Source organism: Osmerus eperlanus, chromosome 14 (genome assembly GCF_963692335.1).
Source record: "Osmerus eperlanus chromosome 14, fOsmEpe2.1, whole genome shotgun sequence".
Taxonomy (NCBI): Eukaryota; Metazoa; Chordata; class Actinopteri; order Osmeriformes; family Osmeridae; genus Osmerus; species Osmerus eperlanus.
This window is the reverse complement of record NC_085031.1, coordinates 15,333,813-15,359,636: the sequence shown is the minus strand read 5'-3', so window position 1 is coordinate 15,359,636 and position 25,824 is coordinate 15,333,813. Positions and strand designations below refer to the sequence as shown.

The following is a 25,824-nucleotide window of genomic DNA, read 5'->3' as shown; positions in this document are numbered from 1 at the left end:
ATACCGTGGCAAAGTTTCTGTGACAGCCGCGCTTAAAATGTTACAGCAATAACATGTATTGGTTGAGAGAGCATTTCACGCCTTGAGCATAATGGCCAGACTTATTATATTAATGTGACGTGTCATTGCCAGGTGTTTATGGTGACAGACGACGATCTTCTCATGTTTGTATTGCCAGACATTTGGGGACAATCCCTTCCCGTTCAGATTGGATTAGCCAGAGCAACAAACCGTTGTTGAAACTAATGAAAAATACGTTTCTCATTTTCCCTCTACGTTTTTCCAGCTTCTCTCATCTTACTTTCCATTCATTTATTTATTCATATTTCTGAATAGAGCAGGATAATTGACCATGACGCTTGTGGAATGAAATAAGACAGTAACGGACCCGTCTAGTTGCTACAGTGTTAATCTGTCCGTACATTGCACGTGGATGGAGGAAGCGACGCAAAATGCCATGACTCACATTCCACTCACAGTGGATTCCCCCGGCGCTTAGTCAGGCCCATTCTCACAGCCATTCTTGAAAAAGACTGAATGCTGCAATTTAATCCCATGGTTAGAGGAGCACGGCTGTCAGCCCCAAATGAATCCTTTGTTCTCCCTGTTAGGCAGAACAGCTACAACGGAGTGAGCAACCGATCTGCATGGCACAAATAAAAAATAAAAAATCTTCTTTAAATGTTTAAAAAAAATACCTGCCTTTGATGTCAGAGAAGAGAAAGAACCGAACTCTGTTTGCAAACAGCAAACTCTTGGCCATCTGGGGCTAACAGGATATTGCTATTCTATAACGTATTCCCATTCCTCTTTGAAGCTTTTTTCCCAATTATTTTTACTATTGCCGTTTAACTGAATATAAGTCATTCCCAAAGCTATTACATTAGTCTAACTTTGCTAACATGTGTGCTCCAGTGTATTGTCTATCTTTGCTAACGTCACTTTAGAGAATACACCTGCCCGTCAAAAACCAAGTGTGAAAAGGCAGTTAGTAGAAAAAGAGACTTGATTGCAGGTGTTGACGACCCAAAACACAGAATGATCAAACCTGATGTTCTGTTCAAATTATATTTCATTTCCTGTCTGTGGCACTTGGGAGGGAGACATCTGTCTGCTGTTATTTTATGCCATCTCATCTCTCTCTGCTTCTCTTCCTCATTCGCTTATCACCATGGGGCATGGGAAATTTGATTTGGACAAGCTTCTGGAGTGAATAATCTAAGATGTTTAATAATCCAAAAGATACCCTTCAGAAAATAGCAAAACCCACGTTTTCGACAACAAGATCTGCATCGCTTTGACATGGAGTCAGTGTATGTGGCATCAAAGAAAATTGTGATAAGAACAGAAGTATAAGCTTGTCAGTCATTATTCAGAATGTGCCTGCAAGGTTAGGTTGTGTCTGTGTTCGAATGTCCCTTCAGTTCAATTTATTCACTTAGTTATCTGGGTCCAGTGTTCTCCTTTTCAGAGAGAGCCGATCGGGTAATAACACCTGGGGCTTCACTTCTTAATGAGTTTTCAATCTGATCTTTCACAGGGAAAATTACTTGGTAGAGAGAGAGATTCATTTTTTCATGGAACGCTCTTCAATTTATGCCAACAAATTTCCTTTTTTTGGGAGGGGCCGGGGCGGGGTGTGGGGCGGGTTGTGGGGCGGGGCGGGGCGGGGTGTGGGGCGGGGCGGGGTGTGGGTGCGTTCTGTAATAAATTCTTGGTAGGTTCCCTTCCCTAGAATCTGCGATGTGAAATAATTTTCTTACACCTACGAGGAGAAACGTGTGATATACAAATCCCTTTTCTGGGATAAGAATGTATATCCATAAAACATTTTCATTCATACATTTATTATTCATCACAGCCAAGTGTGTATTAATGGAGTAGACCCCCCACACTGATATGAACAAGAGATGATTCTTCCCTGCAGGAAACATTCATCTCATTTAGTATGAAGGACATTCTGTTCCTCCGTTGCACATGTTCACAACAACTAATTATTCCAATCTAGAAGAACAAACCATGTGTTTGAGGTCAATTGTAAAACCTTCAGCAGATCAACAACCTTTATTCAGGACGTTGTGTTTGAACGTCAGCAGTTGACCTCATCCTCATGCATCTCACGACCAACCTGCAGATGTATGTGGAGAGGTGAGCAACAGTGTGTGTGTGTGTGTGTGTAAATGTGTGTGTGCACATGTGTGTGTCAGTGAGTCTATTTATGCGTGCATGCGTGTCTGTGTGTGCGGGCATGCGCGCGCGCAAATGTGTGTACGGGTATGTGTAGTAGGGAGTCAGGTGGCAGAGCGGTTAGGGAAGCGGGCTTGTAATCAGAAGGTTGCCAGTTCGATTCCTGGCCGTGCCAGATGACGTTGTGTCCTTGGGCAAGGCACTTCACCCTACTTGCCTCGGGGGAATGTCCCTGTACTTACTGTAAGTCGCTCTGGATAAGAGCGTCTGCTAAATGACTACATGTAAATGTAATGTAATGTTTGTGTGCGAATGTGTGTGGTGACATGCATGTTTGTGTTTGAGTGAGGAAGAGAAAAGTGTGAGGGAGACAGGCTAACATGCAGACAGACAGGCAGGTGAAAGCCGAGCCTGAGAGTGAGATCTGTTTTTCTTCCAAGCACACCCAGGACGTCCATCCTCTTCCAGCAGCTGTTGTCTGAGAGCTCGAAGCAGCACTGCGGCGCCCTGTCAACTCCTTCTCCTGTGCCAGCCTCTGTGCATGCAAAACAGCCACAGGCTGCCCTCCCTCCCTTCCTCCCTTCCTCCCTCCCTTCCTCCCTCCCTCCCTCCCTCCCTCCCTCCATCCCTCCCTCCCTCCCTCCCTCCCACCTATCCTCCCTCCCTCCCTCCTTCCCTCCCTCCCTTTCTCCCTCCAACCTATCCTCCCTCCCACCCATCCTCCCTCCCTCTCTCCCCCTCTTCCTTCCCCTCCCTCCCTCCCCGCTCTCTCCCATCCTCCCTCCCTCTTCCCCTCCCACTCATCCTCCCTTTCTCTCCCCCTCCCACTCATCCTCCCTCACGCCTTCTCTCCATGTACACCTGTATTCTCTCTCTCTCTCTCTCTCTCTCTCTCTCTCTCAGACACTCTTCTTTCTTCACCTTCTTCATAGGAGTGGTCAGTACCATCACCCCATTACACATCGCTCCAAAATGATACCTCTAGGACAACATTTCAAAGGCGGGGAGTCACTCCAACCAAAGAGAAGAATATCCATCATTTAACCAAGCAGATTGACTAGGTTTAAAGCAGCTGCGCTTTCGGCCTGTACCTCCCCCTGTGCAGGAAAATGAATGAACATGTCCTAAATTGATTGACCTGTGCTGCCTGTAACATTCTCTGCTCCCCTCGACAGTCAGAATTTATTTGCAAGCTGAGTTCCAGACCATGTCGTGCTCCATACCAATTTAGTCTCTCATCGACAGGCAACCAAAACATACAATTGTAACACATCACAGGAGGCAGGAAAAGACCCAAGCGCAGAGCGCAGATTTATTACAAAGGCACAAAAGGAGTAGGCTAGACGTAAACCGGTGTTCAGGCAGGAGGTCAAAAATCCAGAAGCAGGTAAAGGTGCAATATTCAGGGGAAAAGGGAGCGCTGGATTGTGACAACAGTGCTCTCTTTAATGTTTGGGACTAAGACATTTTCTTTTCTTGATTTTACTCTGGTTTTCGAGGTGTAATCAAACAGTTCACCGGTGGTGAAAGTGCGCATTGTCAGGTTCTATTAAAGGATATTTTCATACATTTTGGTTTCATCATTACAACACCTTTTATACATAATGCCCCCCCATTTTAGGACACCATAAGGTTGGGACAAAGAAGATTTGCATATTTCTAATTACTCAGGTGTGTTTGATTGCCACGTTGACACTGTCTGTTTACCATTCAATAACCAGGTGTCTACAGAGCCTGGGAATCTGAGTTATCTACTGAAACCCTTTCAGTTTCTGGTGACTGACTTTGACCACTTGGCAAACATGGCAGGTGACCATGGACGCCACAAATGAGACTGAAGAAAATTAACTCATCTCTGACGAGATTGGGTCTATTTCCTGGCATCCTCTTCTGCTTTCTCATCCCGACACTCTAATGTGTTCTTGCAGTTTCACTAGGAACTCAATCTAATTTAAAAAGCAATTTGCCAACATAGTCATACATAAATGAGTGACATAATAAAGAACCTGTTTAAACTGACGCGACTCCAAACAGGAACTAAATATTTAAATGATAAACTCTCTGTGTTGAGAAATGAGGCAAGGCAAGATTTATCTGTCACTGCAGTCTCGGAGCAGGACAGAGCATGTGGGACATGGTGAACACTGTTCCATTTTTCACCACCCAACAAGATGACTTGATAAAGAAAAATCTTCTTTCCGCTTTCACTGGATCATTCTGTTTTTAAGATGGGTGGTAAGCGCAAGCAAATGAGAAAGATGTGTGCTTTTGTGTGTGGTCCTCTTAACCGTTGTGGAGACCAAAACAACCCTGGGGACACTCACAAGGCCCCACCTCTTCAAGAGCTATTTCAATGTTTCTTTCTTTATTCTTTGTGTGTGTGTGTGTGTGTGGAGGGCGGGGGGTAAGGTTAAGGTTAGAATTAGTTAGAGTTAGAATTACATTCAGGGTTCAGGTTTGCGTTAGAGGTTAGGGATAACACCATTTTGAATGTTTGAAAGAAAGGTCCTCACTAGGATAGTAAAACAAACCTGTATATGTGTCTGTGTGAGTGTGTTTGACTGTGTGTAAAGAGTTATCTAGTCAGATCCTGCAAATCCAGTAAACTTCAAAGCATTGAAGCTGTTAGTGACATCCCTTACTTTGCCACTGTACAGTCCTTTCAGTGTGATTAAAACTGCGATACATTCGCCGTCCTCGAGTGTATAAATTCTAGCACATAGCTCTGAAAACATTCAACTCATGACGAAACGGCTGGCAATAAACTATCCAGAATATAAGTCGAGTAGTCTTAAGCAGACTCAAGGTTCTGATTTATTCATGTTATATCTTTGAAAGTGCTGACTAAAACTAGGAATGGAGGCTTCACAGAGTAGAATAGTGAAGCCTAGACCATGCACACACACATCTCCACCTTCCTGCCATAGCTGCACCTTCCTGCCATAGTAAATTCCTTGTTTGTGTAAACTTACATGGCGAATAAAGCTGATTCTGATTCTTCGATTTAGGCCTATCATGAAACCGTCATTACAAGAATAGGTAGAGGAAGACTGCCCCCATGTGGTAAACTTTGAAATCGACCTTTTGTATAAAAGGTTTAAAACAAACCATCAACACTCAACTGTAAAATTGTCTTAAATTGCAAGTTAGTAGGCTACACGGTAGTGTGGCACTGGCCTTTATGAGAATAATAAATAATGTAGTGGACCTGTTTGCTAGGTAGACAACAATTTTTTTTCTATATCACTTCAAACTTTCAAATGTAGATATGGGCAAACCAATATGCTTGATAAATAACTCTTTAAAACGGTCATGCGTTTGAATGTGTAACGAATGGGTTGCTCTATGATGTGAAGCTGTCATCTATCGTCTTGTAGTAGGCTACTACAATAGATGTTCTATATTGACCATCCGTCTCTATGAATTACAGTAGGCTACATTTTACATAATTTGTATGATAAATTGTTCATATACAATAAAGAATTGTATATATTTTCTAAATCAGTTCAAATGGTACTTGGGTCGTTTAGCTTGAAACTGTATTATTCAATATGATAAATAAGAATTAACGATAATAAGTATAACCGATAAAAAGGAGGCTATTTAATAATGTCACATTTTTTGCACCTTACAAAGCAGAGACATTGTGGGCCTGCACCAAATGCTGTATGATTTGCCACAGCATACATTCAAGAAATGAGGACACATGTCCGCCACAAATTGAATGCGTTTGCGGTTGAATCATTTGATACATCTTAAGATTATTTATCAGTGGATGTGAATGATGCATAAACTACCGCAGAATTGTCGCGTCGCCATACTGTTTTAAACTTGCGGAAGTGCGCGTTATGCGAAGGATGGCAGCATGAATCGAACGACCGGGCGGATTTAACAGCATCTTGAACATCAGTAACATATTAGCTGTTACTGAAGTTGGCTGGCCATTGTTACTGACCGATATCATTTAAACCAGTGTTTTTGTTTTAGCTGCCGTCCGACCAGCGTTGTCCAGTGCAACTCTCATATTCACGCGTTTGGATTGGTCGGCAGAAGGGATTCTCTAATTATGGGAGCCTTGCAGTCGTTTCCTGGGGAACCCGAATACCTTGATCTTGCGGAGAAGACGGGATGTAAGTATATATCATTAAAAGGATGAAATGTCTGTATCGAATTGATGTTTCTCATACCCCACGTTCAAGCTGCATTCTGTTGGTTACAGTACCTCACACTTTGTGGTGCAAAGTTTTAGTTAAAACTTAAATAGTTGGTAAGCTGTAAACGAAATACGCAATAGTTCAAGTTCAAGTTTGTTTATGGTCATAAAAACTGGTATTCCTGTTTACCCATAACACATGAACAGTTGGGGATTAAAAAAAAGAATCTTTACACCAAATGGGAACTTGTTGTGTTGAGGCCTTATCAGTGAGACCCAGGTGTCTAATTAGGATGTGTGAAGTTCCTTCTTTCAGTACTCTGAAGAGCAGCCAGCACTTGACAATGACACAGCTGTTTGGTAATCTATAATTAAAACTAGCAAATGTCCTCCTTCTGACTTTATCCAAGAAAAAACGAGGCCACGGTCTTAAGAAAGTCTACTCCTTGTAATTTTATGCAGAAAAAAATACCCTTTGCACAGGTTGTGAATAATTCAAACATTAAGTAATGTGTTGGATAGCACTCACTCAGGTGGCTTATGTAACTTTACAGCCCAGGGTTGGCAGAGTTGCAGTGCATAATAGATGAGAGTTTTTGTTTACAGCATTGGCAGAGGGAACAACATGAGAAAGAGTGCAGTCTGGTCGTGCAGGGCAGACGGACCTGACTTGTTTCCCCCATGTTGGGTCTAACTCTCTCCCTGCGCCAGCCTTTTCTCTCCTGCTGCTTTCAAGGGAGGACGAGACAGATAGGAAAGGGAGGATGCAAATGTCCAAAGTAGTAAGGTTTTACATAAGCATCTGAATACTCAAATCTGCCACGATCGAAGACGTCATCGAATCTGCATACTGTACACGTACTGCAGTGCCTTGTGTTGTCACCATGCTGTGCGACAAGTACAGTAATAACGTGTTTTAGCAAACGCTTTCCTCCAATGCGACATACGGAGGGGGATCTGAACCTGTGACTTGCTTATCGACAGTCGAACGCTCTAACCCGCTGAGCTAAGCTAAAATGTCTGCTTGTGTCTGGGACTCATGGCCCGCCTTGTTTACACGTCTCTGCAGTTTCCCCCGAGCAGATTGGAATCCTGCACAAGAGATTCAAGCAGCTAAGTCACAATGAGGACACACTGAGGTGAGGAGCCTCCTTCTGCTGACTGGGAAGGTACTCTGACCGGGCCCAACTCAATCCCAGATCTCTTTCATCCTGCTGTCACTGTTTTGATTTCCGTAATTCAGATTCCCAGCCTTGCTGGTTCCTTGTCATGCTAACTTTTACAGTTCCGTTGCGTGCGTGGACGTTCTTAATCCAGACTCAATGTGCCTCCTTCGCTTCTTTCTCTTTTAATTTGTATTTTTGTGTGGGAAGCAGCTTAACAGGTTGGGCGTGTTTTTACAGTTTTTCTAGAACAGACCCTGTCAGACCAGTTTTGATGTTTGTTAAACTGCACTGTACTTTTTAATACACTGATATGGTCTATTTTTAAACCTCTGTTGTGCAGTAGAGACAACTTCAACGCGATTCCAGATCTGGCATGCAATCCAATTCGATCCGAGATCATAGAGGCTTTCTTTGACAAAAGGTACACTGTTTGTTATATGCTAATTAGAACAGATAGTTGTGTGTCATCCTCTCTTGGTCATGCTAGAAGCAAGATGTCTTATGTACTCAAATGTCTCTGTCTGTCATAGAGAGTAATACCCACCATTGGGCACCAACTTCCTTGCCCACTTAATAGAAAACTTTTATTTTTACAAAGCACCCAATCTCAGTGGCAGTGCACCCTTTAAGAACTTCTTCTAGATTTTCAGGTTGAGTTTCTTTTTTTTGTTGTTGCTAAATTTGTATAGAAACTTCCATCAGAATAAAGTGGGGATGGTGGAGGAAATTGGCTTTGAGGAGTTCCTTGTGGTCATGTCCCACTTCCGACCTCCGTCGTTGAACCTGACGGAAGAGCAGAAGGAGAGTGTCCGGAGGGAGAAGTTACGCTGTAAGTCACACCTCTGAGCTCTGACAAAACACACAATCAAACAATCACTGACACACTAAAGAAAGGGATATTTACAGTATGTCGACAGGATTGCTCAAGCCGTCTACTGAGAAATGAGTAGGTTTGACACTTCCTGTTTCCTCCTTCTACAGTCCTGTTCAACATGCACGACACTAACAATGACGGAACCATCACCCTGGAGGAGTACAGACACGTGAGCCGCTATCTTACCTCCGGCCTCCTTCAAACCTAGATCAAATTCGAAACAAAATACACCGTTTTATGTGAGAAAATGGGGTTTATTAAAAGCCTAGGAACAACAATTCAAATGATCACCACAACCTTAACTCTATCGATGCACAAAGGTGTGTTTTGAGGTACTGTATGCTTTTTAAAGCATAACGGTAGACCAACATGGCTACAGTGCTGTAACAGGTGTAATAGCTGTGTAATAAACCTTGTTTGTTTAACTAGCTTTAATTAGATACACCATGACTTGGCAGTGAGGTAATCAATGTGATGACGTGTGATGACTTAATCAGGTGGCTGAGCGGTGAGGGAATCGGGCTAGTAATCCGAAGGTTGCCAGTTCGATTCCCGGTCATGCCAACTGACGTTGTGTCCTTGGGCAAGGCACTTCACCCTACTTGCCTCGGGGGAATGTCCCTGTACTGACTGTAAGTCGCTCTGGATAAGAGCGTCTGCTAAATGACTAAATGTAATGACTCTGTGTCTGTTGTTTCCATGGCGCCTGCGTGGGTGGAGGTGGTGGAGGAGTTGCTTTCTCGTAGCGGCTCCCTGGAGAAGGAGACAGCCAAAGGGATCGCAGACGCAGCCATGCTGGAAGTGGCTAGCATATCTATGGGCCACATGGTACTGTAGCCTTTTTATATATGCCATCTTCAAATCGAATTAAATTGTATTTGTAGGACTGTGTGTTGTTTTTACAAGCAATGTCACTGATGGCTTCACAGATGGCTACAAATGAGCACCTATATATTCAATCTAACCAACCCATAATTAATCTTTCTTCTCTTTTTTGATTTCTTTGTATCTTTTCCTTTCTTCGCTGTTGGGTGACTTGTTTATCGTCTCAAAGAACCATTCGTGTTTCTTCCTCCTGTCCATATGATATTAGTGGTGAACTGGATGGAGTGTAGCATAGTGTTTATATCTGTAGTGAATTATAGTTTTGCATTTCTAGGAGCCGGACGAATTTTATGAGGGCATCACTTTCGAGCATTTCCTAAAGGTATGTACATTGATTTTTGATGATTACTTGTGTGTCAAATCAAGGTGTTTTTTTATTTATTGTTATTAATTGTGTTCAAGAAAGGACGGTGTTGACATCTTTTTGGTTAAATGTCTGTTCTTTTTTTTTATTGGCTTGGATTTATATTGATTGATTTATTGAGTGAGTAGGCTTCTATAGCTTCTATGTCTCCATAGGAATGCCCTACAAAGCAATATCAGAGACGCAGAAACTATTAACGCCTTCAAGAAGCTTATTTAAATCAGTTGGCATGCTCAGCTTTTTATTTTTCTTACATTTACTGATATTGTTTTTATTGATCATTTACCATGGTTTGTCTTTTTCTTGTATGTGCTATTGTTTTTGTACTTCAATATTATTAGTGATTTGTTTTTTGTTTGGGATTTACAAGATGTTGTGTACAGCACATTGGGCTGCAATCTTTGTACGAAAACGTGCTTTGTAAATACAATTATTATTTTCATTATAAAAAATATTATGCTTAAGATGGTCCCATGCTATGGGAAAGAAGTAACTTTTTTCACATTTATTTTGTAGATACTGAAGGACATTGAGATAGAAACAAGGATGAACATTCGCTTTCTGAACATGGACACACCCACACTTTGCAAGTGAAGATGGTCTATGATGCCTGTTTCTCATTCTGCCTCTCTTCCAGGAACCCTCTTTTATTCTGTAAGCTAGGAGGTCACACTTTTAGTTCTGTTGAAGAGCACTGATTGTGTTAACGCTTTGGTTAACGGGTCTTGCCAGATCTTTCTGTCCAGCTGCCTTGATACTAACACTTTTTATTGTTGTTAAAAGCATTAAGAACAGGCTGATGTTAACGTATGGATAACTATACAAGCATGTAGCTAATCATGCTGTCTTATGCAGGGATATATACCCATTGTTGAATAATAACAATGCATGCATTGGGATGCATACTAAATTCAACCATAGATTACAGTCAATCCCATAAAGCAATAATTAGTCTTTCATGTAAAAGTTAAAACAGGGCAGGTTGAGGATGCTGAATCTCAATTAATTATGGGAATATGGTCACCTCCAATATGCAATATATATTATATACTATATCCAAACTCAGACTGTTACAAATTGTTGTATTTGGATATAAATGTTATCCAGCATGCATAATCTTCACAATATATAATGATTATCTTATATTGTATATCTAACAAACAAGAAAAGGGTTTGTTTAGTTGTTAAGGCTTTTGCACAGCCTGTTAATGTGTTGACAGTGAATGTGAAATTATATTATTCTATAGTTTACAGTACAGTTCTGTTTATTGTAAAAACACTAGAAACCAGACCTAGCTGACTGCAGGACTGTACTGAACACTTTTGATTTTTCCATGTAAAACATATTTTATCGTGAGGTGAGGAAAATTATATTGTGTTAATTTTCTTAAGATTAATTTGCAGTCGACGGAAACGGAATATCCTTGAGCAAATTTTGCGTCATTGTGTTTTTGTTTCCTGTGATGACCAAAGAGATATGAAGAAACACTGACGATACGGTGTCCAGAACAGGAGCCTCTACTGATGTTTGGTGTTTGCTGCCCTCTAGAGACCAAAGATATGAATAACTCTGTTTACGTCCTTTGATTCACATTACATGCTAAACAAACATTTTCACAGTGCAAATGTTTTTGCTGTTTTTTAATTTATTTTGTCTAAATCTCATCTGTGCACGGTACTGAAATCACACTGGATTGTGAAATAAAAATTATTAGAAAATTGACATTTCAAAAGAGTAAGCTTGTGAATTATGATAGTCCCTACTCAAAAACTGAAATTACTTTTAATTAACGAATTACATTTGATGATTTTTTTATGATTGCAGACGTACATGTCCCACTGACCCAAATAACATCAAATGTCATCATCGCTGTAAACTCAGTGCAGTAGTGTATGGTTAAGATCCACAGACTGGCTTCTCAGCCACATCAAACACACCACAACTAAACACTTCCTCACATGTTACTCTCTTACAGGCTACCTACTGTGTGACCTCATTTTATTCTGTGAAGCCATGAATGAGCTTCTGAGAAAAAAAAATCTACTTATCTGTGTTCCAGAGAATAGATCTTAATTTTTTTATGTAACGGACCTAAACCCCAGAACTACCCTTTGACATGTGACCATGTGGGTCACAAACACCATGCGTTTGTTTTTTTTTATAACTGGAGAACTGTCCTCCTTGCTGTTGTGAAAGACATTGACCTCTTCTCCCTGGACATCACACTTACATTTACATTTATTCATTTAGCAGACGCTTTTATCCAAAGCAACTTCTAAGAGAGAGCTTTACAAAAGTGCATAGGTCACTGATCATAACAACGAGATAGCCCCAAAACATTGCGGGTAGCCAAAACATGAAGCATACATTGTGAAAAGCAAATAAGTGCCTAAGGGAAGAACCATAAGAGCATGTAGTTAAACAAGTTACAATTAAACAACATGAACCTCAAAAAGTGCAAGATCACACTTCTCTCATACTTCCTGTCTTCCATCCTGAGTAGGTAGAGCCTGTTCTTCTCTCATTCTCTGCTGGACCTGGGGTGTGGAGGAGCTGGAGAGCTGCTTAGGATCGTTTAGAGTGACGTCTTTGAGTTTTATTATTAAACTGTATAGAATATTATAAAAACATAATAAAAACCAACGTATCACCTTTGAAACAATACTTGTGCTTTATCCTGTGTACCAAATTAAGTTTTGTATCACTATATAATTAAGCAAATAACTTTTGGCGACACAAATGGAAACCATAGTTAGAAATGTCACCTTTCAAGCTATACTCGTGCTTTATCAATGTTGTAGTATCAAGGCAGCTGGACATCAAAGTATATATTGACTAAAAGTACAGTACACCAGTACGCAACAGTGCTGTCAGTTCTACTGGTGCATTCTGTTCCACAGTTGCAAGTGCAGGATGGTGTGGCCCAGACTAAGCACCTGACTAAAGCTTCTAAATAAGCCCTATAATGTCAAAATAAGGAAGTTGATTCATGACCTAGAGTGAAGGCCTTCCTGACTTCCAGTTTTGCACAAGCTTGTGGTCTCGAGAATACTTGTGGTTGGCTGGAGGTGTTGGAACACGCCTTTGTCTGATGTGCAGGAAGATTATCTCTAGGAGAGATGAGCATCAGTTATGACTAATTGTTATTCGTGGTGATAACACCGGTTGCATTAAATGTTGATGATCTAAGATGACCTGAACTCATACACACACAGACACCCTTAAACACACATACTATATGCACACATACAGTATAAATACATAAACACACATTCACAGAAAAACACGCAGACATATTATCGTGAACTGACCCCCACACACACCAACACACCCACGTCTTGTGACTGGCCAGACAGCCCACCAGTTTCACAAAATGTTTCCTATCTGATGCAGTGCTGTCTTCAAGATATGCGTCATTGTAACGGTGAGATCACAGACTCGGCGTCTAAAAAGCTTCCTGAATTGCAAGTGTCTCTCAAACTGGGCCGCCTGGCGGGAGTGTGCTGCTTCTGCAGTCAGGAACACTAGGGGAGGTAACATTTTCATTGACAAAGTACATTACTTATGCATATCAATGACGAAAGACAAGATGTAGAAAGATATATAATTTTTAATAACCGTCTTCAAGCCATGTTGTTGACAAGTGCTGCATTTCTGCAAATATCAACAACTATCATGATACAGTATTGAAAAGTGCTGAGCAATTAGATAAATTAACAAAATAATATGCACACACATGCGGTCACACAAACACACACACAAATGCTAGTTAAGACCTCAATTTATTACAAACATACATAATAAATAATACAAAATAAATAAATAGATATATACCAAGTCTGGTATTTAATTTAGTCTGACGTCATTCTCAGTCAGGATGGGATGTTTGGTTGAGTCCCCTTTGTGCATGTTTGGTGTTTGAGCGCTTTTATTTCACGGGTCGCGTTTGACAGGAACTGCTTGAGCCTCTTCAAGACCACACAGCCGTAAACCTTCTGCTGGAAGATGTTCTGTGACAGGGGCAGGGGCGTGGGTTCCCCCGCGGGTTCCAGTAGTGGACTGTTAGGGAAGAGCGTTTGATAAATGCAACTGATCTGGCTGCCTAAACTGCTGGTACGGCTGTAGGTGTCGGACAGTTTGCTCAGCAGAGGATTGGAGAAGATCTGCAGGTCTGTCTGTTGCTCTGTTACTCTCTGGAGGTGTGGGAGGAATGTCTTGATGTGGGAATACATGCTCTGTATCCGCGCTGATGGATCTAGGCCCGATATGTCTGGGTCAGGGACGTTGTCCATCGACATCTTGCAGAAGAGCTCGGACAGGTCTCCTTGACTGGTCTTCTACGGGTCAAGAAACAGGAAAACGTTGAAGGGAAAAGAAAAATCAAACACAAATCAGCGGCTGAAATGAATCAAGTCTAGTTTTCGATATTATCCACCATGGAGGGAGGGTGACATGTTTAAAACACTAATCCATCAATTATTTAAAAAAAAAAACATTGTACACACACTCATTATGGTCTGTACAGTAGTTGCAGCTCTATAACAGGATGTAGAGTGTGTCTAACATCAGTGGGAACAGAATGGATGACCTGTATTTGGTCATTTTGGTCAACTTACATATATTTTTAAGAGGTCATCAGATTCCTTGTGTAAGAGTCTGGTGAACCTCCAACTCCTTGGCAGGGAACTTCCACATGCTTGGCTCCTACATGATTTGCCAGCTCTGCTGGCATCGACCACCATAACCAGGAGAAAGGAAAACAGGGCTGGAAAGAGATGCACAGGACATGGTCATTAATAACACTGGACAGAGTATATTGTATTAAATACAGGACTGTATTAAAAAACAGCAGTTTTACAACAGTGAACGAGTACTGCCATTTCATTGTACTTTGACATTTGCACAATTACATACATTACACATGACATAAAGCTATGACAGTGAATTTGTTTCTTCCAAACTCTTAATTTTGTGTAACAGTTCTATATTGTGTCATTTGAAATATAGTATATAACATAAATATAATTAATATAGTTAAAAATGTAAATGTCAAATCACTTACTTGTTGCCAATTGAGATATTTCCAGCTGAGGATACATATTCTTTACATGACCACTTACTCCTCACTCTGTGACTAGGCCAAGTGCGCTGACTTGTCATGATCACTCCCCTATAAAAGTTTTTTAAAGACTGAAACCACAAGTTTTGTCACCGGAGGAAGTGACGTGCTCAGCTCTTTGTGAAGCAACTAAACTTCCCAGAAATCTTTTTTTTTCAGACCTTTTTGTTTCTCTCTCACTCTCTCTCTTTTCAGATCTCATCTTACTACACGAGTAGGAGCCCCTAGAGAACACCCACGGCTCTGACAGTTCACAGGTGTGTTAACTCACCAACAGTGACTGCATATACAGGAGGCATTTGCTGTACATTGGAGGGCTGAATCAAACTTGACACACATTACAGTTACATTTACATTTAGCAGACGCTAAATGTAAGTACAGGGACATTCCCCCGAGGCAAGTAGGGTGAAGTGCCTTGCCCAAGGACACAACATCAGTTGGCATGACCGGGAATCGAACTGGCAACCTTCGGATTACTAGCCCGATTCCCTCACCGCTCAGCCACCTGATTCCCTGACATGAACAACAGTGGATCATATTTTGGGGTTCTACTTGACTGTAGTAACGTTAGTAATCAAGTAATTCTATAGGATTGCCATCCCAGTACTCAACCACTCATTCACCCCTTCATTACACACCCTGTGTTGCTGGCGCCCCCTAGATGTGTAAGATGTGTAAGACATGTTTGTGTTGTAGTAAAATACGTCCCAAGGGTTTACTAGCAGTTGAGACCATACCTTTCAAAATAAGTTCTCATCGTATTCTAGCTATCAGCACACCATTATCGCACTCCAATTGCTGATACTTTTGCACATATAGAGGCTACCATATTAACATGTCAGTTGTTTACATCAGTCTTGGGATCGTGTGAACACTGAAGCCTACAGTAAAGCAAAAAGAGGAAATTCATATCATGGTGGAAAAGTAGATGGTTGCACCAGGTCAACACCCTTCACACAGTTTCAGGTCCATAGAAATCCTTTCCATGTGACCCTACAGGAAGTTGTCATGTCACAGGAAGGAGGTTTCCCAATCAGTGACTTTTTGCAGCACATAAATCAGTGTTGCTGAAAAACGTCATTACACCAGAATTGGGTTACTGCCCATTCTTTCCCTTAGTCAGCAACGAGACACACCCTGAGGACCTTGAAACATGTGCTGTCAGACTCCCCAGTTCTTTGTTAAAAAGCGTTTTCAGAGAGGCCCCTGGTGAGCAAATCGCCAGATAAAAGAATTCATGCTGACTATGTCACATGATACAGGCAAAGAAACCTGCAGGTGAATTTGATACCCAAACAACAAATGAATAACAAAGGCAGAGCATTTCATGTACTCTAAACATTCAGAGAATAATGCTGAAATGACATCAATACTGTATAGCGGGAAACCTTTTTCAACCCCCGATTTAATGCCAAATGGTGTTGGACATCAGCGTCACAAGATTCAAGAGCAATTAGCAAGTTTGGCAGTTCGGTGGGTATAGCTCGGTGGTTAAAGCCTTTGACTGCTGCATTACAAGATTGCAGGTCAAAATCTGGCCCCCTGGACTAAACGTTGCCTTGGACAAAAAATCATCTACTAAATTGACACATTGTTATTAAGGAGGTTAAAACAGTGTGTTGGGTTAAAACAAGGGTTCTGTGCATCGGCTGAGACACCAGCGCACAGAAAAAAATTGGGGGAACTTGTATGACCACAACCTTGTCAGCATATCTCAGGTAAGAGCAGACCACAGCCCTCACCACCTCGCTATCCCTGAGTTGGTACTTTCCAAGTTTCCAGAGGTTTCTGATGCTGCAGCTGCAGAGCATCGACATTTCAAGAAAGTTACAGCTGAATTCTTGCCAGTGTAGACAGACAGAGAAAAGAAGAAAAACCCTTCCCAACAACGTTTTACAATGTAGGTGAGACCACAGGGCATCAAGGAAACAGTTGATTTCCCTGAGTATCAGTTCACAGCCACTGGGGACTAGACGGTTACCCTTCTATGGTTTTGATTGGCAAAGTCGTGTCTCTGTGTGACAAGATTACTTATGGCAAAGTACAATCTGGGTATATGACTGATTCCTGTAACAAAATGTGCTGCTGCTAAAGTCGGATTAAAACATCCAGAATGAATAAATGTAGTGAAAGCTACAGTATGGAATTGAAGACAGTGAGGGAAATGTCGCTTGATTCCTTGGGTTGGTAGGGAGGTGGGGCGCACCGGGGTTGCAGGATGCTGATGAACACATCTTATTTCAAGAGAATCTCTTTTATTTATTCGCCGTATCACACAGGAAATGGTGAGTGAGGTTGTTTAGGAAAGTCCCCTTTTTATTCTAGCTAAATACATCTACTAATAATGTAAGTCCACAGATTCAGTTCACTGCATGTGTGAACCAGTCTCAAATAGAACCACATAATTTTCCAAAAACTGAAGCAAAGACTGTTATAATGGGTCTAAACCAATGCAACCACAAAGGTCCAGTTGTTTGTCTGCAAACAAAGGGCTTTACTGCGAGAAAGAGAGAAACCACCACATTGTATGTCATGAAGCTTGTTCAAGAAGTTGTGAAAGATTAGAAACACACAAGACACCCTCTGACTTCCAACCGTGCTTTGTCCGAAGGAGTAAATTAGAAAAACTGTTCCAGAACTAAGTCAAAGCATAAGGCGCTTCTTAGTTAACTCCTGTCCCAGAGTGCAGCTCCAGTCATGGCCTCAAGCACTCAATATGCCCTGTGAGTAAGTCATAAGTAATGATAAACAGGATGTCTCCCGTTAGCCATACACCATGTACATTGAAATACACATGAAACTGCATTTAGAATTTAATGAATCTATTTGTATCTGTGGGTTAGTGTTTTACACCATTTCTTTAATGTACCACCATTGGGTGCTCTTAGAGCACTTAGATAGAAACAAACACTGGTTAAGTAGCAGGAGAAGAGCCATGGTCAAAATACCAGGGTTGCATTCAAGACCTCAATATCCAACAGGTGTATCAACATGTGTGAAACAGACCTTGGTCAAAGTACACTACAGATACATTTGAAAGTATTTTCTCATATCAAATGCTTGAAATGTGCTGTATTTAGCTTTAAAAAGTTGACATACTTTTGGGGGGAACAATCCCTCTCATTTCATTGCATGTGGCAAGCTAAATAAAGCATTAGTCAAGGATCTGAACATCTCACATCCAATTGTATTTCAAATCGAGTCTGGTCTCTGCTCACACTTTCGGAGCAGTATGCAAAACCAATAGACAGGCATTGAATTCAGTCCTACCATCTGAGTCCAAACCTACAAAGGCTAATGGTGGTATTAGAAATCAAGCACCAAACAAACCCCCTTTCCTTTACTGGTGGTACCACTAATGGACACATTGTGCAACCTGTTCAATATCTATGAAAACATTGCAAAACATTGTAAATCTGATGACTAAACACCAATAACTTGAATACAACCCAGATCATAGCAACCACCTGCTAGTTAACTATAACCAGACATATTAAAAAGATCAATGTACGAACAGTTGTACTGTGATACCATTGAACTGCATTTAAGGTATACAATCGGATAAAAGTCTTCATTGGTTTGAATTATAAGTACGTTAAACTACAGTATGATAATGTATGTTCTATGTGTAAAGAAAAAAAATCTTAGAATGTAAAGTTCTGTCATTAGTAGTTGACCAATGCTTTTGTATGTTCTATCTATATTCTCATATACAAATATTCATATCAAAAGTTATACAGCACAATTCTCACCATTTTCCTTTACAAGACCTTTGATTAGAGAACATTAGATGATTCACAATTCTGGATGGATGAAACAATGGTGCTGGCTGTGCTAACCTAAAGGAAATAACAATAAATAAAAACAGCTTTGTAGGCACAACTTAAATAAAGGCATTTGTGAAATTGTCGTTTTAAATATGGAGCTTATGTCCAGTACTAATAGGCTTTAAAACAAAAGGCTATGACCACTTTTATTTACAAACAGCTAAAATCTCTGACAGATTCATGCTTCACTTCACAACCTGAATTTGTCTTTAAAGTGCATGCAATAATAAGCAGTTTTACCAAGTTGAATCATTGTGATAAAAGTACACAGGTTGATCAAACGGATGCCAATTAATCCTACATATTGAACAAGGAAAAAGAAAGTACCGTAATCCTTAAAAAAAAAAGAAGCAAAGGACTATACTGAATGAATTAGCACAATATGTAAGCATGTAAAAACTCTCAATAAAACTGTCTACATACAAGCTCTGACTTCATTCAAAGACCGTCATCCATAACTGTTCACATTCTGAGAAAAACAGATCAAGCAGCCAATCACCGGGCTCGCTAGTCCGCTGCTCACATTCCACACAATCCTTTTACGTGATATACGTGTTTAGCATCATATGAACACGATGGGTTCATACTTAAACATATCAAAGTGCTCGTTTTTTATTTTTTTATTGTTATTTTTTATTTTATTTTTACAAAAATTTCCTGAATTGACTCAATTCATACCAAAAAAGTAGGACCAATGGTATGGAGAAAAGGGTTGGTCTGTTCGTATGACGTCATTTCTTCTAGTTTGTTGTAATCTCCGCTGCGTCACTTTCTGAGTTTACATCCACTTGGTTTGATTTGTGTTGTAGGATATTTTTTAGCTTTTTGCTGCATCCCCCCCACATCCCCCCTTTGAAGTTTCACAAAATAATTTGTCGTTACACGTCCAGTAACACTTCGAAGCTGCGATGTGATACCTAAAGAGTGCAGAAAGCGATACGAGAGAGTTGTCAGGGAGTTGCCGCCGTGTCGGAGACCTGGCGGTTGAGCCGACGGTGAGAACGGCCTGGGCGCGCGTGTCCGCGCCCGGCGTCCTGCCGTGAAGAGTTCCGTCCCCCGCGCCAGCGTCCGCTTTCATCTGTCCTCTTCCTTGGGAAAGTCCAGAGACCCCAGGCTGCCAAAGCCCAGCCGAGCGCTCTCCACCTCGAACATCTCAATTTCTCTCTCCTGGCGCTCGAACAGCTGCTTGATGCGTTCCGTGCGTTCCTTCTGAAGTGAGTCCAGCTCCTCTTCAATCTGCACCCCAGAGCAACAAGTCAGGAAGTACAGTAAGGTGAGGTCAGCAGATCAAGATCAATCTAAAAACGCTAAGAGATTAGAGTTTTACACGGCTAACTAAGGTACAATTCCATATTACAATCTGCCAGAACAGTACAATATTAGAAAAGTGCAATTTTGGAACTGTACAATATTAGAACAGTGGAATATTAGAACACTACAATATTGGAACAGTGCAATTTTGGAACAGTGCAATTTTGGAACTGTACAATATTAGAACAGTGGATATTAGAACAGTAGAATTTTGGAACAGTACAATATTGGAACAATAGAATATTGGAACAGAACATTCCAGTATTAGACAGTGCACCTTCTGCTCCAGGTGGGCCCTGCGTATGGAGACCTTCTGCTGCAGCTTCAGCTGTTCCTTCTCGTGCTGAGCCTCCGTCTGGGCCTTCGTCTTGTTCTGGTAGGCGTCCAGTAGCTCCACCTCCTGCTGCAGCTGCTGTTTGAGGGCCTGGATCTCCGCTTCCTGCTCCTCGTTCAAGCGCATCTGCGGAAAGCAAAGGGACAGATTTGAGAGGGTGTTCCCACACACTGTGACGGGTCCAGAGTGTGTGTGTGTGTGTGTGTGGGGGGGGGGGGGGGCGTGGTATTGTGTGCGTGCTGGCAGAAAAGGGGTGCTGTACCGCCTGGGACGCCATCATCTCGTTGATGCTGTGCTCGTACTGCTCAGCCAGCACGGCCAGCTTGCGTGTCTGCTCCTCCTTCAGGCTCTTCAGGATGCCCTTGTGCTCGCTCTTGGGAGCGACCTCCAGCTGATGGTTCCTCAGGGCCTTGTACTGCTTGTTCTGCACCTTGCAGGTGTCCTGGAACTGCTTCTTGATCTGCATCTCCAGCGTCTTCATAGGGGAGACAGGCGGACACCAACCAACCAGAATTAGCCGACCATATGCAACAAAATCCCAATGCATTTTGGGAAACATTCATTGTATGAATTTGTACCAAAAACCATTCCTATCATACATACACGTACATACATGATATGAATGTTTGTTGGTACATGGTACACACGTAAAACGATAGTATACGCCATGATTTCGGGACACGTATCTGGGTAAGGTAAGAATATACGTTGGGGGTCAGATGGCTGAGCGGTTAGGGAGTCGGGCTATTAATCAGAAGGTTGTTGGTTCGATTCCAGGCCGTGCCAAATGACGTTGTGTCCTTGGGCAAGGCACTTCACCCTACTTGCCTCGGGGAGAATGTCCCTGTACTTACTGTAAGTCGCTCTGGATAAGAGCGTCTGCTAAATGACTAAATGTAAATATACAAATTTCCTGGAAAAAAATACAAATTCTCCATCCCATAAATAACCCAGCAGACTGTCTCCGGCCCCCTGCCTGCCGCGCTGGCTGGTCCGGCGCTCTCCCCTCACCTTGAGGTTCCGCGGCTGCTGCCTCTGCTCCAGGGCGTGCTTGCGGTGCAACTCCCTTTGGCGTCGGCCGTTGTACTCCTCCTGGTTCTCCAGCTCGGTCTGGTGCTGCAGGCCAATCAGCTCCAGCCTCAGCCTCTGCAGCATCTGCAGCTGCCGGCTCTCCAGCTCCTGGGTGGACTCGTCCTGCCGTATCATCAGGGCCTGCTCCATCTCCTTCTGGGTCTTCTTCTTGTTAAGCTCCTGGTGGGGGGGGAGGGTGGGGGAGGAGGAGGAGACACACATGCTGTCTGTGAGACACACATGCTGTCTGTGAGACACATGTTGTCTGTGAGACACACATGCTGTCTGTGAGACACACATGCTGTCTGTGAGACACATGCTGTCTGTGAGACACACATGCTGTCTGTGAGACACACATGCTGTCTGTGAGACACATGCTGTCTGTGAGACACACATGCTGTCTGTGAGACACACATGCTGTCTGTGAGACACATGCTGTCTGTGAGACACACATGCTGTCTGTGAGACACACATGCTGTCTGTGAGACACATGCTGTCTGTGAGACACATGCTGTCTGTGAGACACATGCTGTCTGTGAGACACACATGCTGTCTGTGAGACACACATGCTGTCTGTGAGACACATGCTGTCTGTGAGACACACATGCTGTCTGTGAGACATATTTGCTAGATGTGTATATACGGTCTCTGAGACACATTTTATGTTTACAACGCATTCATGTTATTCCTTCACCTCTCTCATTTGCTCCTGTTCAAACTCGTGCCTCCGGACCAGGGTCCTGCGTTTGAGAGACCGGCAGCTCTTGTCGTAGACCAGCCTCTGCTGGGTCAGGAGGTGAGCCTCCTCCTCAGCCTGGGAGCGCTGCACCGTCTCCTTGTGCCTGGACAGACGCTCCTGCTTCTCCTCCTTGGGGGTGCTGGGGTCCTCGCTCATCTCCTGCGACACACACACACAGGTGCATGCGCAAAAGGACGTGTGTTTCAGACACACGTACTCGCAGGCATCGGAGTATGAGAAGTCGACACACACACACACGGATGCACATGCACACGAACTTCAAGGTATGATAAGTCAAGGACACCTCACCCTAACCCTAACCCTTCTGGAGTATTGTTAAGGATACCCTGGGGGAATCCCGGTAGCTCATAGTACAGGCTGAGGACTTACCGCAGCGTTCTGGGTTTAAATCCGGCCTTGGCCCTTTGCTGCATGTCTTCCCCTCTCTCCCCCTGCCTTTCCCATCACACTTAACTTACAAACTGTCGCATTACAATGCCCAAAAATAAACCTTTAAAAAGATACCGTACACATTAACTGTCTGTAGGTGGAGCTTGTGAGCTAAAGTGGTTCCCTGTGAACTGACTCATGTGAGAATCTCCCCGTCACTAATTCTACCGATCCAGATAGTGCATCTGACCCCCCCTTCCAATGACACAACGATAAGCGATAACCATAGCGATGAGCGATAACCATAGCGATAAGCGATAACCATAGCGATGAGCGATAACCATAGCGATAAGCGATAACCATAGCGATGAGCGATAACCATAGCGATAAGCGATAACCATAGCGATAAGCGATAACCATGCTCACTTCTTTGATCTTGTCTTTGCAGAGCCTGTACTCCTTCTTCTGGTTCTCCAAGAAGGTGGTCAGCTCCTTCTTCTGCTGCACCAAGATCTGCTGCTGTGTCCTCTTCTCCTCCACCAAAGCTGCTTTGATCTGTGAATCAAGAGCGGTTCTCGTCTCCTCTCAAATTCTGACTGAATCGGCGAAAGGGCTGATGGGGCGAGTTTGTTTATCTAACCGAGAGATGTCACCAGTCCAGTATCAGTGCCCCCCCCCCCTCTCTCTCGTCTAGTGATAAGTCCGATTTGTCTCACTCACCTCTTTGTCTGTTTGGGCTGTGTGTCGCTTGGCCAACCTCTCCAGTTCAATGTAAGTGTTGTTGGCGTGGGTCTCCACCTCCTTCTGCAAGCGGAGCTTATGCTCGTCCATCTCTGCCTTCAGCCTGTTCTCCAGGGCGATCAGCTGCTTCTGGTGCTGCCGCCGCATGCGCTTGTACCCAGACATCTGCTCCCGCGGCTCAGAATCCTGCTCATGCTCCTGGACCTACCTGGTGACCTGGACACAGGGGTCAGGGGTTACAGAGAGGTCAGGGGTTAGAGAGGGGTCAGGGGATACAGAGGGGTATTGCCACGTGGAACAGGTGTACATAATTTGCTTCGATTAATCTTTTTGTGTTCTTAGTTGTTAGACTGACTTGGTGGTATAGTTCTTGCAGTACATCAGAGCAAGTTAGTCTTTTGTTCAGTTATTCTAAGCGTGAATAACATACTTCAAATTTAAAACTGAATAATGTTTGGAATTAAAATAATAATATTATGTTCTATAGACTCTCAGTCACAAAAATGCAGTCAAGTGTAATTAATTAATTCACTCAAGCAATTCATGGATTACTTGCGGGTCTATAAATCCTCAGTACACATGCAAACAGAACATTGGATAGCTTCTTGAAGATTTTAAAACAGTCTCAATAGTCTTCATAGGGGCAGTAAAAAGCTGTGATTAATCATAGCTAATCTGACTCTGATTACATACTGTAGCATAGCCAACACACCAACAAATCATATTCAACCAAACGATATGAGCCGGCCTTAAATGATAACGGGTCACCCCAGTTTTACCTGAAGATATGAATATTCTAGAATAGAATACATACATACAGTATGCAGACATTTGTAGCCACTAGCCACAAATGAAAAGCTTGGTTATGACGCTTGTTTGCAGGCCTGCTATTCTAAGACAGAGATGGTGAAAACATGGCAAGGCACTAATTGATACAGATAACGAAAACATATGTCATCCCCCTCGTGATACAGATGTCAAAGAACAAAAACGTCTGCGATACGCAAACAGCTGAGAGACGAAAAAGAGAAAGAGAGACAGAGAAGCGAAAGCGGAGGATGGAAAAATGACACCCCGTTAAACGGGATCTGGTTGCCATGACTACAGATGTGCAGCTGAGAGGATGGAGAGGCCCCCTTCTCTGTTTCTCATGCAAGCGACGGGGCGAGAGAGAGAGACAGCGAGAGAGAGAAGGAGAGAGAGGGAGAGAGAGGGAGAAGGAGAGAGAGACAGCGAGAGAGAGAAGGAGAGAGAGGGAGCCCGCATACCAAAGATGCTGATTTGATGGTGGCGTCGCGTTCACAGATCTTGCAGTCGAGAGCCCGGCTCTTGTGAGAAGAAGTAGGCCGCAGCTCTGGCCTGGCGTCTCTGTGCACAGCCTCATCCCTCACGCCAGCATGGTCCTGCAGGGGGGGAGGAAAAGAAGGAGAGAGAGGGGGTGGTCGCTTCCCTGGCCCTCCGCACTCGCCGCTACTGCTGCTGCCGCTGCTGCTAACACGAGCGTTTCTCCCTGCGTCCGGCACGCATCCTGCTTTAAATGCATCCTTCCCCTGCTTAGTCCCACGCTACTGCCTGCAGATCCTCGCTAAGAATGAACGGGGCATCGCAGAGCGACGGCAGGCACAGCTGCTGAAGGCAGTCCTTGTCTGGCGTCCCCTCTTCCTGAGGAGGAGGGCCCAAATGGATCCGGTGGGAAAGGGTGAATTATGCAACGCCTATCGGAAACAATCAAGGGAACACAAGGGGAAGAAAAAGACTATTTGAAGATGGAGACAAAAATTTTCTCGTCCATCTCCCTTTAGAAAAAAACGTTATTAAAAAAATTAAGATTGAAATGTGTTTATTGTGTTCCCATGATAATATGTGGCATAGTCTATGAATACAAGTCATTCAAATACGGACAAATTCTAAATATATTTTTCTTCTGTAAATTGTAATTTGAAAGATTTTCCATCTATATTCCAAAGCATTTTTTATATAAGATTTTATCCTCAGTTTCTCAAGGTAGTACGTTTCTAGTTCTTTCTATTCATTCTCTCAGTCTCTCATTCCCCTTTCATTTAAAGAGACACTGCATGATTTCACATTTATAATACTGGTAAATTAAACAACACAATTGGACAAAAAAAAATATTAGATGACGACAACAACAAAAATCCAACCAGCATTATCCACAACAGCAAATTAACCATTTGCATTTGATTTCTTAAAATGATATGTCCAGTTTGTATGTCTGAAGAAGCAATAACATTAAACTATGACCTTTGCAACAAACACAAACATTTATGAAAAATAGAACTCTAACTGGATAGACAGACATCGTATTCAGAGTGTGTTGCTTATTTGTAGTAGAAAACAATAATGTGAGGAACAATACATTTTTCTGACTTATTGTTTTCTGTGTGGTGCATTTGTATTTTGACTGATGACGATCCACTGGATGGGTCAACTGCTAGCCAACATGGTGAATCACCTGGGACACAATCAATTACAGTAGAACTAATAAACACTAGCTATCATAACAAGCATCACAATCTAAATGTTGATGATTGTCAATAGATCTGCCTCATCCATAGATTCCCCCTCCCAAAATACTCAAATTTTGCAGTAATTTTACTGTATTGTGCTGATTAATGGCATGTGATTACTAGTACCCTCTTT

At 42.6% G+C, this 25,824-nt stretch overlaps 3 protein-coding genes across 3 annotated transcripts; 1 reads left to right on the top strand and 2 right to left on the bottom strand.

Moving 5' to 3' along the window:
- Positions 1–5,999: 5,999 nt before the first annotated feature.
- tescb (tescalcin b) lies at positions 6,000–11,350 on the top strand. The gene is made up of 8 exons (XM_062478514.1): positions 6,000–6,317; positions 7,410–7,479; positions 7,847–7,927; positions 8,196–8,335; positions 8,488–8,549; positions 9,101–9,208; positions 9,540–9,587; positions 10,146–11,350. Exons 1-8 carry the CDS (start codon positions 6,254–6,256, stop codon positions 10,221–10,223), a joined length of 651 nt encoding a protein of 216 aa, XP_062334498.1. The 5' UTR covers positions 6,000–6,253; the 3' UTR covers positions 10,224–11,350.
- Positions 11,351–13,228: 1,878 nt separating this feature from the next.
- On the bottom strand, positions 13,229–14,776 carry m17 (IL-6 subfamily cytokine M17). Its single transcript, XM_062478087.1, has 3 exons — positions 14,693–14,776; positions 14,247–14,395; positions 13,229–13,967 (listed from the first exon to the last, which is right to left on the bottom strand). The coding sequence occupies exons 1-3, from the start codon at positions 14,727–14,729 to the stop codon at positions 13,503–13,505; spliced, it is 651 nt and encodes a 216-aa protein (XP_062334071.1). The 5' UTR covers positions 14,730–14,776; the 3' UTR covers positions 13,229–13,502.
- A 3,080-nt stretch (positions 14,777–17,856) lies between these two features.
- Positions 17,857–24,846, bottom strand: taok3b (TAO kinase 3b). The gene is made up of 8 exons (XM_062478366.1): positions 24,432–24,846; positions 23,143–23,379; positions 22,849–22,977; positions 21,988–22,191; positions 21,234–21,473; positions 20,485–20,697; positions 20,166–20,348; positions 17,857–19,813 (listed from the first exon to the last, which is right to left on the bottom strand). Exons 2-8 carry the CDS (start codon positions 23,326–23,328, stop codon positions 19,652–19,654), a joined length of 1,317 nt encoding a protein of 438 aa, XP_062334350.1. The 5' UTR covers positions 23,329–23,379; positions 24,432–24,846; the 3' UTR covers positions 17,857–19,651.
- Between the last annotated feature and the right edge of the window lie 978 nt (positions 24,847–25,824).

Bases quoted from the DNA above. Each gene is read 5' to 3' on its own strand.
- tescb (XM_062478514.1), top strand. From the start codon at position 6,254: ATGGGAGCCTTGCAGTCGTTTCCTGGGGAACCCGAATACCTTGATCTT. The intron at 7,480-7,846 runs GTGAGGAGCCTC...TCTGTTGTGCAG, and splicing joins CACAATGAGGACACACTGAG to TAGAGACAACTTCAACGCGA. The intron at 8,550-9,100 runs GTGAGCCGCTAT...GCGTGGGTGGAG, and splicing joins CCCTGGAGGAGTACAGACAC to GTGGTGGAGGAGTTGCTTTC.
- taok3b (XM_062478366.1), bottom strand. From the start codon at position 23,328: ATGTCTGGGTACAAGCGCATGCGGCGGCAGCACCAGAAGCAGCTGATC. The intron at 22,192-22,848 runs GTGAGCATGGTT...TGTGTGTCGCAG, and splicing joins GCAAAGACAAGATCAAAGAA to GAGATGAGCGAGGACCCCAG. The intron at 21,474-21,987 runs GTGAAGGAATAA...CCCCCCCACCAG, and splicing joins AACAGGAGCAAATGAGAGAG to GAGCTTAACAAGAAGAAGAC.
- m17 (XM_062478087.1), bottom strand. From the start codon at position 14,729: ATGTATCCTCAGCTGGAAATATCTCAATTGGCAACAA. The intron at 14,396-14,692 runs GTAAGTGATTTG...ATCTCTTTCCAG, and splicing joins AATATCTCAATTGGCAACAA to CCCTGTTTTCCTTTCTCCTG. The intron at 13,968-14,246 runs GTAAGTTGACCA...CTTGACCCGTAG, and splicing joins ATGACCTCTTAAAAATATAT to AAGACCAGTCAAGGAGACCT.